We start from the raw sequence: 14,660 nt of genomic DNA, 5'->3' as shown, positions 1-14,660 counted from the left end.
TCTTTCTTTCTTTCTTTCTTTCTTTCTTTCTTTCTTTCTTTCTTTCTATATAATATCAGGTTAGCTAACACACAGTGTATATACAGTGTGCTCTTGGTTTTGGGGGTAGATTCCCGTGATTCATCACTTACATACAACACCCAGTGCTCATCCCAATAAGTGCTCTTCTCATTGCCCATCACCCATTTCCCTTCACCTGTGCCCACCCATCAACCCTTAGTTTGTTCTGTGTATTTAAGAGTCTTTTATGGTTTGCTCCCTCTTTGTTTGAAATTATATTTTCCCCTTCCCTTCCCCTACGGTCTTCTGTTAAGCTTCTCAAGTTCCACATATGAGTGAAAACATATTCTCTCTTTGATTGACTTATTTAACTTAGTATAATACTCTCCACTTCCATCCACATTGTTGCAAAATGGCAGGATTTCATTCTTTCTCATTGCCAAGTAGGGTTCCATTGTATATATAAACCACATCTTTATCCATTCATCAGTTGATGGACATTTCATTTGGGCTCTTTCCATAATTTGGCTACTGTCCAAAGCGCTGCTATAAACATTGGGGTACATGTGCCCCTTCAAATCAGCACTCCTTTATCCTTTGGATAAATTCCTAGTAGTGCTATTGCTGGGTCATAGGGTAGTTCTATTTTTAGTTTTTTGAGGAACCTCCATACTGTCTTCTAGAGTGGCTGCACCAGTTTGTATTCCCACCAGCAGTGCAAAAGGGTTCCTCTTTCTCTGATTCTCGCCAACATCTGTTGTTTCCTAAGTTGTTAATTTTAGCCACTCTGACTGGTGTGAGGTAGTATCTCATTGTGGGTTTTCATTTATATTTCCCTGATGATGAGCGATGTTGAGCGTTTTTTCATGTGTCTGTTGGCCATCTGGACGTTTTCTTTGGAAAAGTGTCTTTTGAAGTGTCTAATTTCTTCACTGAATTATTTGTTTTTTGGGTGTTGAGTTTGGTAAGTTCTTTATAGATCTTGGATGCTAACCCTTTACCTGATATGTCATTCGCACATATCTTCTCCCATTTCATTGGTCGCCTTTTAATTTTGTTGATTGTTTCTTTTGCAGTGCAGAAGCTTTTTATCTTGATAAGGTCCCAATAGTTCATTTTTGCTTTTATTTCCCTTTCCTTCGGAGACATGCCAAGCAAGAAATTGCTGCTGCTGAAGTCAAAGAGGTTGTTGCCTGTTTTCTCCACTAGGGTTTTGATGGTTTCCTGTCTCACATGTAGGTCTTTCATCCATTTTGAGTTTATTTTTGTGTATGGTGTAAGAAAGTGGTCCAGTTTCATTCTTCTGCATGTTTCTGTCCAGTTCTTCCAGCACCATTTGCTAAAGAGACTGTCTTTTTTTCCATTGGATACTCTTTCCTGCTTTGTCAGAGATTAGTTGGCCATACATTTGTGGGTCCAATTCTGGGTTCTCTATTCTATTCCATTGGTCTATGTGTCTGTTTTTGTGCCAATACCATACTGTCTTGATTACAACCTTGTAGTAGAGGCTGAAGTTTGGGATTATGATGCCTTTCGCTTTGGTTTTCTTTTTCAATGTAACTTTGATTATTTGGGGTCTTTTGTGGTTCTATACACATTTTAGGATTGTTTATTCTAGCTTTGAGAAGAATGCCGATACAATTTTGATTGGGATTGCATTGAATGTATAGATTGCTTTGGGTAGTATTGACATTTTAACAATATTTATCCTTCCAATCCATGAGCATGGAATGTTTTTCCATTTCTTTGTCTTCTTCAATTTCCTTCATAAATTTTCTATAGTTTTTGGCGTACATATCTTTTACATCTTTGGTTAGGTTTAATCCAAGGTATGGTTCTTGGCGTAATTGTAAATGGGATTGATTTCTTGATTTTTCTTTCTGTTGTTTCATTATTGGTGTATAGAAATGCAACTGATTTCTATACATTTATTTTGTATCCTGCGACTTACCTGAATTCATGTATCAGTTCTAGCAGCTTTTTGGTGGAGTCTTTTGGGTTTTCCATGTAGAGTATCATGTCATCTGCAAAAAGTGAAAGTTTGACTTATTCTTTGCTAGTTTTGGATGCCTTTTATTTCGTTTTGTTGTCTGATTGCTGAGGCTGGGACTTCCAACACTATGTTAAACAACAGTGGTGTCAGTGGACATCCCTGCTGTGTTCCTGATCTCATGGGGAAAGCTCTTCAGTTTTTCCCCATTGAGGATGATATCAGCTGTGGGCTTTTCATATATGGCTTTTATGGTGTTAAGTTATGTTCCTTCTATCCCGACTTTCTTGGGGGTTCTTATTAAGAAAGGATGCTGCTGTATTTTGTCAAATGCTTCTTCTGCATTTATTGACAGGATCATATGGTTCTTATCCTTTCTTCTATTAATGGGATGTATTACATTGATTGATTTGCAAATATTGAACTAGCCCTGCAGCCCAGGAATGAATCCTACTTGATCGTGGTGAATAATTCTTTTGATATACTGTTGAATTCAATTTGCTAGTATCTTGTTGAGAATTTTTGCATCTGTGTTCATCAGGGATATTTCACCTTTTTAGGTAAATTATCAAAAAGGTAATTGTCCTTTTTAGTGGGGTCACTGTCTGGTTTGGGAATCAAGTTAATGTTGGCTTCATAGAGGGGCGCCTGAGTGGCTCAGTCGGTTGAGCATCCGACTTCGGCTCAGGTCATGATCTCAGGGTCTGTGAGTTCAAGCCCTGCGTTGGGCTCTGTGCCGACAGCTCAGAGCCTGGAGCCTGTTTCGGATTCTGTGTCTCCCTCTCTCTCTGACCCTCCCCCATTCATGCTCTGTCTCAAAAAAATAAATAAAGGTTAAAAAAAATGGAAAAAAAAATGTTGGCTTCATAGAATGAATCTGGAATCTTTATTTCTGTTTCTGTTTTTTGGAACAGGTTGAGAAGAATAGGTATTAACTCTGCTTTAAATGTCTGTTAGAATTCCCCTGGGAAGCCATCTGGCCCAGGACTCTTATTTGTTGGGAGATTTTTGATAACTGTGATTCAATTTCTTCACTGGTTATGGGTCTGTTCAATTTTCTGTTTCTTCCCATTTGAGTTTTGATAGTGTGTGGGTGTCTAGGAATTTGTCCATTTCCTCCAGGTTGTCTAGTTTGTTGGCATATAATTTTTCATAGTATTTTCTGATAATTGTTTATATTTCTGTGATACTGGTTGTGGTCTGTCCTCTTTCATTTGTGATTTTATTTATTTGGGTCCTTACTCTTTTTGAGAAGTCTGGCTAGCAGTTTAAAAATTTTGTTTTATTTTTTCAAAAAAATAGCTCTTAGATTCATTGATCTGTTCTGGGTTTTTTGTTTTTGTTTTTTGATTCTATATTATTTCTGCTCTGATCTTTATTATTTCTCTTCTGCTGCTGGTTTTGGGATTTCTTTGCTGTTCTGCTTCTAATTCCTTTAGATGTGCTGTTAGATTTTGTATTTGGGATTTTTCTTGGTTTTTGAGATAGGCCCGGATTGCATTGTGTTTCCCCTTAGGACTGCCTTTGCTGCATCCCAAAGGATTTGGACTGTCACGTTTTCATTTTCATTTGCTTCCATGTATCTTTTAATTTCTTCTTTAATTGCCTGGTTGACCCGTTCATTCTTTATTAGAATGTTCTTTAACTTCTGTGCATTTGGAAGCTTTCCAAATTTTTTTCTTCTGGTTGATTTCAAGTTTCATAGCATTGTGATTAGAAAATATGCATGGTATGATCTCAATCCTTTTATATTTATTGAGGGCTGTTTCATGACCCAGTATGTGATCCATCTTAGAGAATGTTCCATGTACACTCAAAAAGAATGTGTATTCTGCTTTTGGATGAAAAGTTCTGAATGTATCTATCATGTCCATCTGGTCCAGTGTATCATTCAAGGCCCTTGTATCTTTATTGATATTTTGCCCAGATGATCTGTCAATTGTTGTGAGTATTAAAGTCCCCTGCAATTACAGTATTCCTGTCAGTAAGATTGCTTATGTTTGTGATTAACTGACTTATGTATTTGGGTGCTACCAAGTTGGGAGCGTAAGCATTTACAATTGTTAGCTCTTCTTGATGGATAGACCTCGTAATTGTGACATACTGCCCTTCTTCATCCCTTGTTACAGCCTTTAGTTTAAAATCTAGTTTGTCTGATATAAGTATGGCTACTCCAGCTTTCTTTTGACTTCCAGTAGCATGATAGGTGGTTCTTCATCCCCTTACCTTCAATCTGAAAGTGCCGTCAGGTCTAAAATGGGTCTTTGGTAGACAGCGTATAGATGGATCTTGTTTTTTGTTTTTGTTTTTGTTTTTTAATCCATTCTGATACCCTATGTCTTTTGATTAGAGCATTTAGTCCATGTACATTCAGAGTTATTGAAAGATATGGATTTAGTGTCGTTGTGTTATCTGTAGATGTCATGCTTGTGCTTATGTCTCTGGTGCTTTTTAGTGTTTGCAGCATTCCACTCACAGAGTCCCCCTTTAGGATCTCTTGCAGGGCTGGTTTAGTGGTGATGAACTCCTTCAGTTTTTGTTTGGGAAAGCCTTTATCTCTCCTATTCTGAATGACAATCTTGCTAGATAAAAAGTCTTCTTAGCTGCATATTTTTCCTGTTCAGCACATTGAATATTTCCTGTCATTCCCTTCTGGCTTGCCAAGTTTCAGTGGACAGGTCTGCTGCTACCCTTATATGTCTATCTTGTAGGTTAAGGCCCATTTGTCTCTAGCTGCTTTCAGAATTCTGTATCTTTGTATTTTGCCGGTTTCATAATGATATGCCATGGAGAAGATCTATTCTTGTTAAATCTAAAGGGAGTTCTCTGAGCCTCCTGGATCTGGATGTCTATTTCCTTCCCCAGATTAGGGAAGTTCTCAGCTATAATTTGTTCAAGTAAACCTCTGCCTCTTTCTCCTTCTTCTGGAGCTCGTATGATATGGATATTATTACATTTCCATCAAGTCACTTAGTTCTGTAATTCTCCCCTTGTGGTCTAATATTTTCTTACCTCTCTTTTTCTAAGCTTCATTATTTTCCATAATTTTATCTTCTCTTTCACTTAATCTCCCCTCTGCCTCTTCCATCCTTGCTGTCACTGCATCTAGTTTATTTAGCACCTCATTTCTTAATTTGTTGTGACTATTTCTTAGTTCCTTGATCTCTGCAGCAGTAGATTCTCTGCCATCTTCTAAGCTTTTTTTCTTCCTTCTATGCTTTTTTCCAAGCCCAGCTATTAATCTTATGACTATTATTCTAAATTCTTGCTCAGTTATATTGTTCATTTCTGTTCTGAGCAATTCTCTAGCTGTCATTCCTTCCTGGAATTTCTTTTGAGGAGAATTCTTCTATTTTGTCATATTGACTTGTTTTCTGTCCCTTATGTGTTTTAATAGGTTGTTATGAGTCTTGCTGCTGTGAGCACTATTATATTAAAAAGGGGTCATAACACTGTCCAGGGCCTGGCCCTTCAGGAGGTGTTTTTGGAGTGTGTTTCATGCTCTCTGTTGTTGAGGCTCTGGTTGCTTTATCTCCCTACTCATAGTGGTGGTTTGGATCTTCCACTAGGTGTGCTTTGATTTGTTCATTGAAGTGTCCCTGGAAAAAATTTTAAAAAGGGGTGTGTATGGTGGTGGAAGAGGCCTTATCCCATATAGAGAGAGAAATGACGGGTGGGGAAAAGGAAAAGAAAAAAAAATTGACCAGGCAGAGAATCAGAGAAACTATACAGCTTAGTCCAGAGACCGGGGGGTGGGGGGGGTGGGGTGGGGGGGTAAAGGAGAGACAGAAGAGATGTAAAAAGAATAGATTGAAAATGTGTGCTTAAACCAACAACCAGAATAACCAGACTAGAGAAGGGAAGAAATAAGAGGGAGAAAAGGGGGGATATATATATCCCCCCCGACACACACAAAATAAGAATTGATCAAGAATCAAATCAAAGAATACAAAAACCACTGGACCAATATCTGATGGGGCCTTGGAACCGGTGCCTGCAATGATCTGGAGGAGGGACTGTTTGGTTAAGTCAGTGTCAATCTTGCTCTGTTACATATGCAGTTACCAGGTACAGAGGGATGTGGTTTGGTGTATGTGGGTCCCACCTCCACTGTGGGCCCGTTGTCTGTTCCCTGAAACCCCACCTTGTTGGTGATGGGGAGAAAACTGGCAACACCCCAGCCTCTCCTCCCCGGACCAGGTGTCCCAAACCACTTTGTTCAGGCCATCCTGACAGTGCCACACGGGCGCGAGCAGGCCACTTTGTTCTGCTCCACAGTCTCCGGCACCTTCCAGGTGCTTGGGTGGGATTAAAACCCGGATCCTGCTCCACGTACCCTGGTTCCTGGGAAGTGCCACTCCACCCAGCCTGTCAACTGAGGGCCTCTGGCTCCTCACAGTGCTGAGTGGGCGCGAGTGCAAGCAGCCACCTATGTCCCCCTCCACCATCTCCTGTGCCTTCCAGGCACGTGGCTGGGATTCAAACCCCAATGTCTTACAGGATCCCTTGTCCCAGTTCCTGGATACTGTCACTCTGGGGTACTGTCAGGTACAAAGGACCTCTGGCTGGTGCGGGGGAGGGGGGGAGCAAGGGGTTCATGGGCCTACAGGGTCTTTTGTCCTTGGAATGGCTATTTGTCTTCTCATAGCACTCAAGGGAAAGGGTTGTTCTCTCTGCTCCTGAGAGGTAGCTACCTAGCTCAGGGCTGGCTCCCCACCTCCCACAGTTAGAAATTGGTTCTTTCTCCATTTTTTTCCATTCCCCGGTCCATGGTTTTTCTCTTATCCAAATACAGTCCTACATTTCCACAGCCTGTCTTTCTCTTCCTTTTGTCTCTTCACAGAAGGGGATCCCTCCCTTCTGTTCCTATGCCACCTGTTTTATCTCTCCCAGTTTGCAGTCATGCACCTATGGCCTGCTACGTTGTCCCTGTGGGCCCCTGGAGATGTTTCTGTCACTCTGTAACCCGGATTCCTAGAATTCCAAGTCTTCTGGCCTCAATACTGCTGTGTTTGAGGGACACGGGAACTTCGGGTCCCCCTGCTTCTCCACCATGTTGACCACTCTCCAGTAACATTTTCTGTAATTTGAATCTAATTTATGGAAATAACTTGAGTAGCCATTTAGCTTCAAGTTTGAGTTGAATAAGAAAGGTTGTCTTTTGTGCTACTCTTTCACATAGATCTAGATAATTCATTGAAGCAGTTGCTTTGGGAATTTCTGTTGGCATTTAACTGATTTGTTCACATTTTACTGGAATATTGTTAGTGAATGTCCCTGTATTTTTCATATTGGGCAATAACTTTCTTGTATAGTTTATCAGATAGATGCAAAAATTATAGTAGAAAATAATAAATACTGTCAAATGTTTTGACCTGTGTACCATTAAAGTTTCTATCGTTAAACTCTTGGGGAGGTCATTTCGCCCCTGACCCCAAGTTTTAGTTAAGAAATGTATATTAGACTAATGATTCCCATCTCCAGAGAAGCTAATGTCTGGTCTTGGTTCTGATACTTAATAGTTATGTAACCTTGTGCATGTCACTAATACCTTTGAGCCTCAGTTTCCTTAGCTGTGAACTGAGGTAAACAACAATGTGAAATGCCCAGAAGAGTTTAAATTTCATCATGCAGGCATTAGAGAAGTATTTGAAAAGTACTGACATGAGCACATCTGTTTTAGGAAGATAATCCTAGAAGTTGAGGGGTTGCTGAAGTGAGGTTAAAAACAATTGTTGGAGACCTTTGCGGTAGCCCAGGTGATGTGATACTGAGATTTTTCAGTTTCCTGTCTTACAGTTTACCATTTTTATTCTTTTAATTTACTATAGTAAATTAAGTTTCAGGAAGTAGTGCAGTGATCTATTTTTTAATATTGGGACTGTAACAAAAGTTTTATGCAATGTAAACTAAGATTTGAGCACTTAATTTCTCCTGTTCAGGCTTCGCAAGTGACCCTCACGCAAACTTTTAAGTTCTGTTGAATTTGTCTTTTTATGTGTAAAAATTAAGATGATAATTCCTATCTCACAGGATAGTCTTTTGAGTATTAAAATGAAAATGTTTTGGGGTGTCTGGGGGCTTGGTTAAGCATCCGACTTCCACTCAGGTCATGATCTCATGGCTCATGAGTTGGAGCCCTGTGTCAGGCTCTGCTGACAGCTCAGACCCTGGGGCCTGCTTGGGATTCTGTGTGTCCCTCTTTCTCTGCCCCTCCCTTGCCTCACGCTCTCTGTCTCTTTCTCTCAAAAAATAAACATTAGAAAAAAAAATTTTTTAATGAAAATGCTTATGTGGCAGACACATAGCCAACACTAACTGTTAGTGTTAGTTTCACTTACCTCTTTTATTTCCACATTTAAAGTTTCCTACAATGTCTCTAGTGGGGTTGGGTGGGATTATACAGCAAAATAACTTTGAAAAGTTTGAATCCTGAAATGCCACTGAGGGCAGATGGTTTCCTTCCTGTCAGGCCTACGTTGCTTTGTTCTAGATTTAATCAGTTTCAGAGGTCCATAAGAGCCTCTGAAGTACAATGGTGGTCTTTGCAAAATTGTTTAGGCTTTTTTCACCTTTTCTCAGGCCAGAAATGTGTTAAAAATAAGGGTTTTATATTTTTCTGTGGCAATCCTGTGATTAAATATTGCTCTGTATTAAGTACTTGAGCTTTATAGTACATATTAATCAGAGATAGTCTGTGCCCCGCTTGATTGTTTTCTTTTCTGAAAAAGACTTTTTAGTGTTTACACTTAGATGTCTCACAAACATCTCAAATTTTATACATTCATTATAATACTCTTGATTTCCTGCCTATGCCACCCCCCCCTCAGGCTTTTATCCCAGATCTTTCCATCTTACTAAATGGCATATTCTTCCATTCAGTTATTCATACCGAAAACCTGTGAATTATCCTTGCTTCTTCTTTTTTCCAACTTCCTCATGTAATCTAATCATGTTGGTTCTCCTTAGAAAATATTTATCCCCCCCCGTATTCATGTTCACCATCCAAACCACTGTCATCTCTTGATTAGATGACTCTAGTAGTCTCTTAACCCCCACTTTTGTCTCCCTATCAATTTATTTTTCCCACAGCAGAATTATCTTTGAGTATTAATCTGATTATCACTGTATTCTCAGTGCCCCAAATAATATCTGATATATATAGTAGGCACTCAGTATATTTGTTGAATAGCACTCTTTTTTTTTTTAATGTTTGTTTATTTTTGAGAGAGAGAGAGCGCGTGTGAGTGGGCTGTGTAGGGGCAGAAAGAGAGGGAGACACAGAATCAGAAGTAGGCTCCAGGTTCCAAACTGTCAGCACAGAGCCAGACACGAGGACTCCAACTCACGAACCACGAGATCATGAGCTGAACTAAAGTTGGACGCTCAACCCAGGTGCCCCAGAATAGCACTCTTACTTAAAGTTCCTCAGAGGCTCCTTGTTGCCTACTTCAGTAACATCTCTTGCAGTTTTTTTTTTCTTTCTTTGACAGATACTTTTTTTGATACTGCATATTGATATGAAATCTCATCAAACTTTATTATACCAAATGTTCCAAAATAATGATGAAGTTTTGGTTTATAGAATGTGCATACATTGTTGGGAGTACTAACCCAGCAGCTGGCTTGCATGCTACCAAAAAGGCATATAAGTATCAAAGGAAAGAAGTGATGTTTGTGAAGTCAGGCGATTCATAGCTGCCACCTGGGACTGGACCTGCTAGGATGCCCAGACTGTGTATGCTTTGGACTGTATATTGAGTTTCTTGGGTAGCTGCTATACAAACTCGTGTAGCAATACCAAACGTCCCTTAATCTTGGTGGGCACTGACATTGTCTGTGCTTAGCTGCTAGAATAGATATTTAGGTAGTAGAATGTTTCCATGGCTGTGATCACCTCATTTATAGGGGAGCAACGAGTTGTCAACTTGTGGGAACCATTATTAGGTGCTCTACTAGATTTGAATCTACTTGTTGCACCTTCCAAGGGTCTTGGACAAGGCTATTTTTTGGCAAAGGTAACTAACTCAAGGGTGAAGATGAAGGAATCAGTCAGTATCTTAAGATGTACTTTGTAGGAAGCTCTTGCTAATAAGAGATAGGAGACGCTAAAAGCAATCCTAGTTTGCAACTGTCTTCCTCTGGTGACTTTCCAGCATGCTTAGAATAAAATCCAAATTCCTTATCTGGGCTTGTAAAGCTGAATGTGATCTCACCTCATTTACCATTCTTCCCTGTTTGCTATATTTCCTCCAGATATGCCAAGCCTTTTTGCTTCTCTACAGATGCTCTCTTCCCACTTCCAATCTTCTCAGAGCAAACTCCCTGTCATTTAGATGTTTGCTTAAAACTGTTTCTTCAGAGATTACCAAATTATATTCTGCCACATTAGCCTGTTTTTCAGCACAAGGACTTATCTCTAACTAGGATATTATCTCCCTGAGAGTCAGGGCCTTTTCTATACTGTAAACTGCACTATTTACAGTTGAGAGCAATTACCTGGTACATGTTAGGGATTCAAATATTTGTTGACTGAGTTTGTTGATGTGCTTTATAAAAAAAAAAAAATTAGAGCACGAGAGCATGTGGGTGAGGGCAGAAGGGGAGAGACAGAGAGAGAAAGAGAAGGAGAGAGAAAGAGAGAAAAAGAATATCCCAAGCAAGCTCCATGCTCAGCACAGAGCCCAATGCTGGGGTCATTTCCACGACCTGGGATCATGACCTGATCTGAAATCAAGAGTCAGATGCTCAACTGACTGAGCCATCCAGATGCCCCTGATGGTGTATTTTTTAATTGACTTCAGAGTACTGAGACTATTGATACTGACATTGGGGAGTCTATTAATAGTAATTTAGGTGAATGATGTGGGGGAAGTCCTATGTTCATTTACTAGGATGGAAGGAAATACAAAGGTTATGAGTGAATAAAATTAGTAAGTATTTTAGACTAAAACTTATGTTTCTCTGAGTAAAAGTAATAATGTTCTATGTAACCTTTATGAAATTAAATGGATTTGAAGGATGAACTAACATCTCAAATATTTAAATATTTTCTCCTTTATTTTGCCTAGTCATTTCAGCAAAACTTAAAGAAAATAAAAAGAATTGGTTTGGACCAAGTCCTTATGTGGAAGTCACAGTTGATGGACAGTCAAAGAAGACAGAAAAATGCAACAATACGAACAGTCCCAAATGGAAGCAACCCCTTACAGTGTAGGTTTGAAAGTATTTTCTACAGTGTATTTAGTTTAATAAGTGAATAGCAGTGAAGCTTTAAAAGTTTCTCACTTGTTTTCTTTGCTCCTCTTCTCATGTTTTTGTTTTTCTTTCTCATCTATTCCTAGGACTCCTTTCTCTAGTCCCTTTTTTGTTCCTCTTTAGATATTTCTGTTTTTCCAATCTCTCCTTTACCTTCTCCAGTTTAATTGATGGTGGTATCATTATTGCTACCGAACAGCATCTGGAGAGCCCGTGGTTATGGGCCTAGAAAGATTCTTAACAGCTCTTTCCTTAAATTAGGGTTGAAGTACAGGGCTATGAATAATTTTTAAAAATAATTTTTTTGATGTGTGTTTGTCTTGTCCTTTTTCTTCTCCTCCTCCTCCTCCTCCTCCTTTTCTTCCTCCTCCTCCTCCTCCTCCTTTTCCTTTTCCTTTTCCTTTTCCTTTTCCTTTTCCTTTTCCTTTTCCTTTTCCTTTTTGTTTCTTTTTCAAGTAGGTTGCATGCCCAGCCTGGGGCCCAGCATGGGGCTTGACCTCATCACTGTGAAATCAAAACCTGAGCTGAGATCAAGAGTTGGATGCTTAACCAACTGAGCTACCCAGGCAGCCCTTGTTTTTGTGTTTTTAATCATGATGCCCACACAGAACCTACACAGGGGTTTTCTTCCTTTAAAAAAAATTCTGTAACTCTGTTTTTATGTATGTATGTATGTATGTATGTTTATTTTTGAGAGCGAAAGAGAGAGAGCTAGCAGGGAAGGGGCAGAGAGAGAGAGAGGGAGACACAGAATCTGAAGCAGGCTCCAGGCTCCGAGCTGCCAGCACAGACCCCCACGCAGGGCTCGAACTCACAAGCTGTGAGATCATGACCTGAGCCTAAGTCAGACACTTAACCAACTGTGCCACCCAGGTGCCCTATAACTCTGTTTTTAAACTTTACATAGCATGGTTATCTCTCTAGCTGCATACATATAGATCTAGCATACCTTATATAGTTTAATAATATCCCTTAATATGAATGGACTATCGTGTATTTTATAAGTTCCCTGTAAATCCGTTGGTTTCTTGAAGTTTATTTATTTTTGAGAGAGAGAAAATACAAGTGGGGTTGGGGCAGAGAGAAGGAAAGAGTGAGAATCCCAAGCAGGCTCCATACTGTCAGCACGGAGCTTGATGCAGGGCTTGAACCCATGAACCGTGAGATCATGACCTGAGCTGAAGTCGTACCTTAACCTACTGAGCCACCCAGGTGCCCCTAATTAGTTGGTTTCTAATGTTGTGTTATTACGCAGCATTGCAGTATATACATCCATGTGCCTGTCTATATGTTGGTGTTATTTATTTTTTTTAATTTTTAAAAAATGTTTATTTTGAGAGAGAGAGCAGGGAAGGGGCAGAGAGTGAGAATCCTAAGCAGGCTCCTTACTGTCAGCACAGAGCCCCAAATGGGGATTGAACTCACAAACTGTGAGATCATGACCTGAGCTGAAACCAAGAGTCATGCACTATATGTTGGTGTTTTTATCTGTAGGATGAATTCATAGAAGTAGCATATAGCTCATTTTTAACACTAAATGACAAATCACCACATGTTGGTACTGAGCACTCATTGAAGACAATTATAGATTAATTTTAGTGTTTTTACTAAAATGGAAGAGAACATGATTTATCAACAAATGGATTTCAAGATAATATAGCATATTTAGTTTGGGGACCAAATGTATATTAAAATGGAGCTCAAAATATAACTGGTTGTCACCACATCAAATATACAAAAATTCTTTTTATTACATAACATTTGGAATTCTTTTTTTTCATTTTTAAATTTTTTAAAACATTCTTTTTTTTCTTAAGTTTATTTTTAAGAGAGAGAGAGAGAGTATGAATAGAGAGAGTGTGAGTGGGGCAGGGGCAGAGAAAGAGGGGGACAGAGGATCTGAAGCAGGCTCTTGACTGGCAGCTGAGAGCCCAATGTGGGGCTTGAACTAGTGAACTGTGAGATCATGACCTGAGCCAAAGGCAGACACTTAACCGACTGAGCCACATAGGCGCCTCCTAACATTTGGAATTCTTGAATTTTCTTCCCTTAGAGAAATAAACCAGTGACTAAGGAAAAGTTTCATTTCTAAATGGTGAGATATTTGAAACTATAAGCTGTTCACATAGTACATGCTGATGTGTATTGTATTTATTCCTAATAAATGACAAAACAAATTGGATATACCTAAATTGTTTTTTAACATGACTTTTATTTTTATTTTTTTAACATGACTTTTGGATTTCTAGGGTATCTGGATGTACTTTATGATGATTTTGAGCAAATAAGTGAAATTTGAGAAGTATCCTAATGCTTATCTGTATTTATTTCAACAAAGTTTCTTAGACTTTGTTTTTAATTAGTGGTCTATTAGAGATTGAATCTACATTTAAAAATATATGAGCAGATGTTTTTTTAAAGCAAATGAAATCTGTAAAAGATCACCAGTCTCTGTAATGATGAGAGATATTTAGCAGAATAACTGAGTATTGACTGAATACTCATCAAGTTTCTCCCAACTGCTGGCTCTGCTCACTAGATGTGCACCTTGAGGCTCTTAAAGCTGATAATGATATGAACTCCTTAGTGGTTTAAAAGTTAAGAAAAAAGAAACATCTCCTTGTAGCCTCTTAAGGTAATACTATTGTTGATCCTAGATGTTTGGGGGAACTCATAGCTCAAGTTCTGAATTTTTAAGTTGTAGCAGATTGGTCTGCAATGTTTACATGGCTTCTGTTGTGGGCATTCTCTCTAGAATTGAATTAATTTTGATAAGACCATCTTTGAGAGTATACTTTATCCTCTTTCAAATGAAAGTAAAATTAATAATTCCTTACATTCCATCCCCATTTAGTTTGTTTAAACTTAAAATGGTGGTGAAAATATGATAATGAGGGTAATAGACATAGGTAGCCTTCTGAGAAAGAGTTTATTTGTCCCCCCAAATTTCATCACCTTTTAGAATGAAGTATAGAGAAATTCAAATATTTCTAGAATTTTTCTTTCATTTTCAATTTTTTAAAATGTTTTATTTATTTTTGAGAGAGAGAGACAGAAGGTGTACAAGTGGGGGAGGAGCAGAGAGAGAGAGGGAGACAGAATCCAAAATAGGCTCCCAGTTCTGAGCTGTCCGCACAGAGCCCAACATGGGGCTTGAACCCACAAACCGTGAGGTCATGACCTGAGCTGAAGTTGGATGCTTACCTGACAGAGCCACCCAGGCGTCCCTAGAATTTTTCTTTATAGCATTGAACCATACCATGGCAGATAATAACAGTGTTCCTGTTTTTCTAATTGGTGACTTTGAGAACACTTTGTATGCAGTTTAGTGCAAGTTCAGATTTCCCAAAATTTGTTTTGGAAATTACCATTACAGATAGTATTCTTCCCCTCCTCCTCCTCCTCCCCCTCC

At 39.1% G+C, this 14,660-nt stretch overlaps 1 protein-coding gene across 4 annotated transcripts in view; it reads left to right on the top strand.

The window, feature by feature from the left end:
* The window catches only part of ITCH (itchy E3 ubiquitin protein ligase), a 146,523-nt gene that overhangs the window by 49,516 nt on the left and 82,347 nt on the right, over nucleotides 1-14,660 (top strand). For 3 of the 4 annotated variants that reach the window (XM_049649950.1, XM_049649948.1, XM_049649949.1), the window contains one exon: nucleotides 11,062-11,203. The exons of the other annotated variant lie outside the window; for it this stretch is intronic. In XM_049649950.1, the coding sequence (XP_049505907.1) occupies nucleotides 11,062-11,203 (142 nt within the window). The remainder of the gene's footprint in view (nucleotides 1-11,061; nucleotides 11,204-14,660) is intronic. 4 annotated transcript variants of the gene reach the window in all.

Source organism: Panthera uncia (genome assembly GCF_023721935.1).
Source record: "Panthera uncia isolate 11264 chromosome A3 unlocalized genomic scaffold, Puncia_PCG_1.0 HiC_scaffold_11, whole genome shotgun sequence".
Lineage (NCBI taxonomy): Eukaryota > Metazoa > Chordata > Mammalia > Carnivora > Felidae > Panthera > Panthera uncia.
The sequence above is the reverse complement of the archived record's forward strand: the minus strand, read 5'-3'. Positions and strand labels throughout refer to the sequence as shown.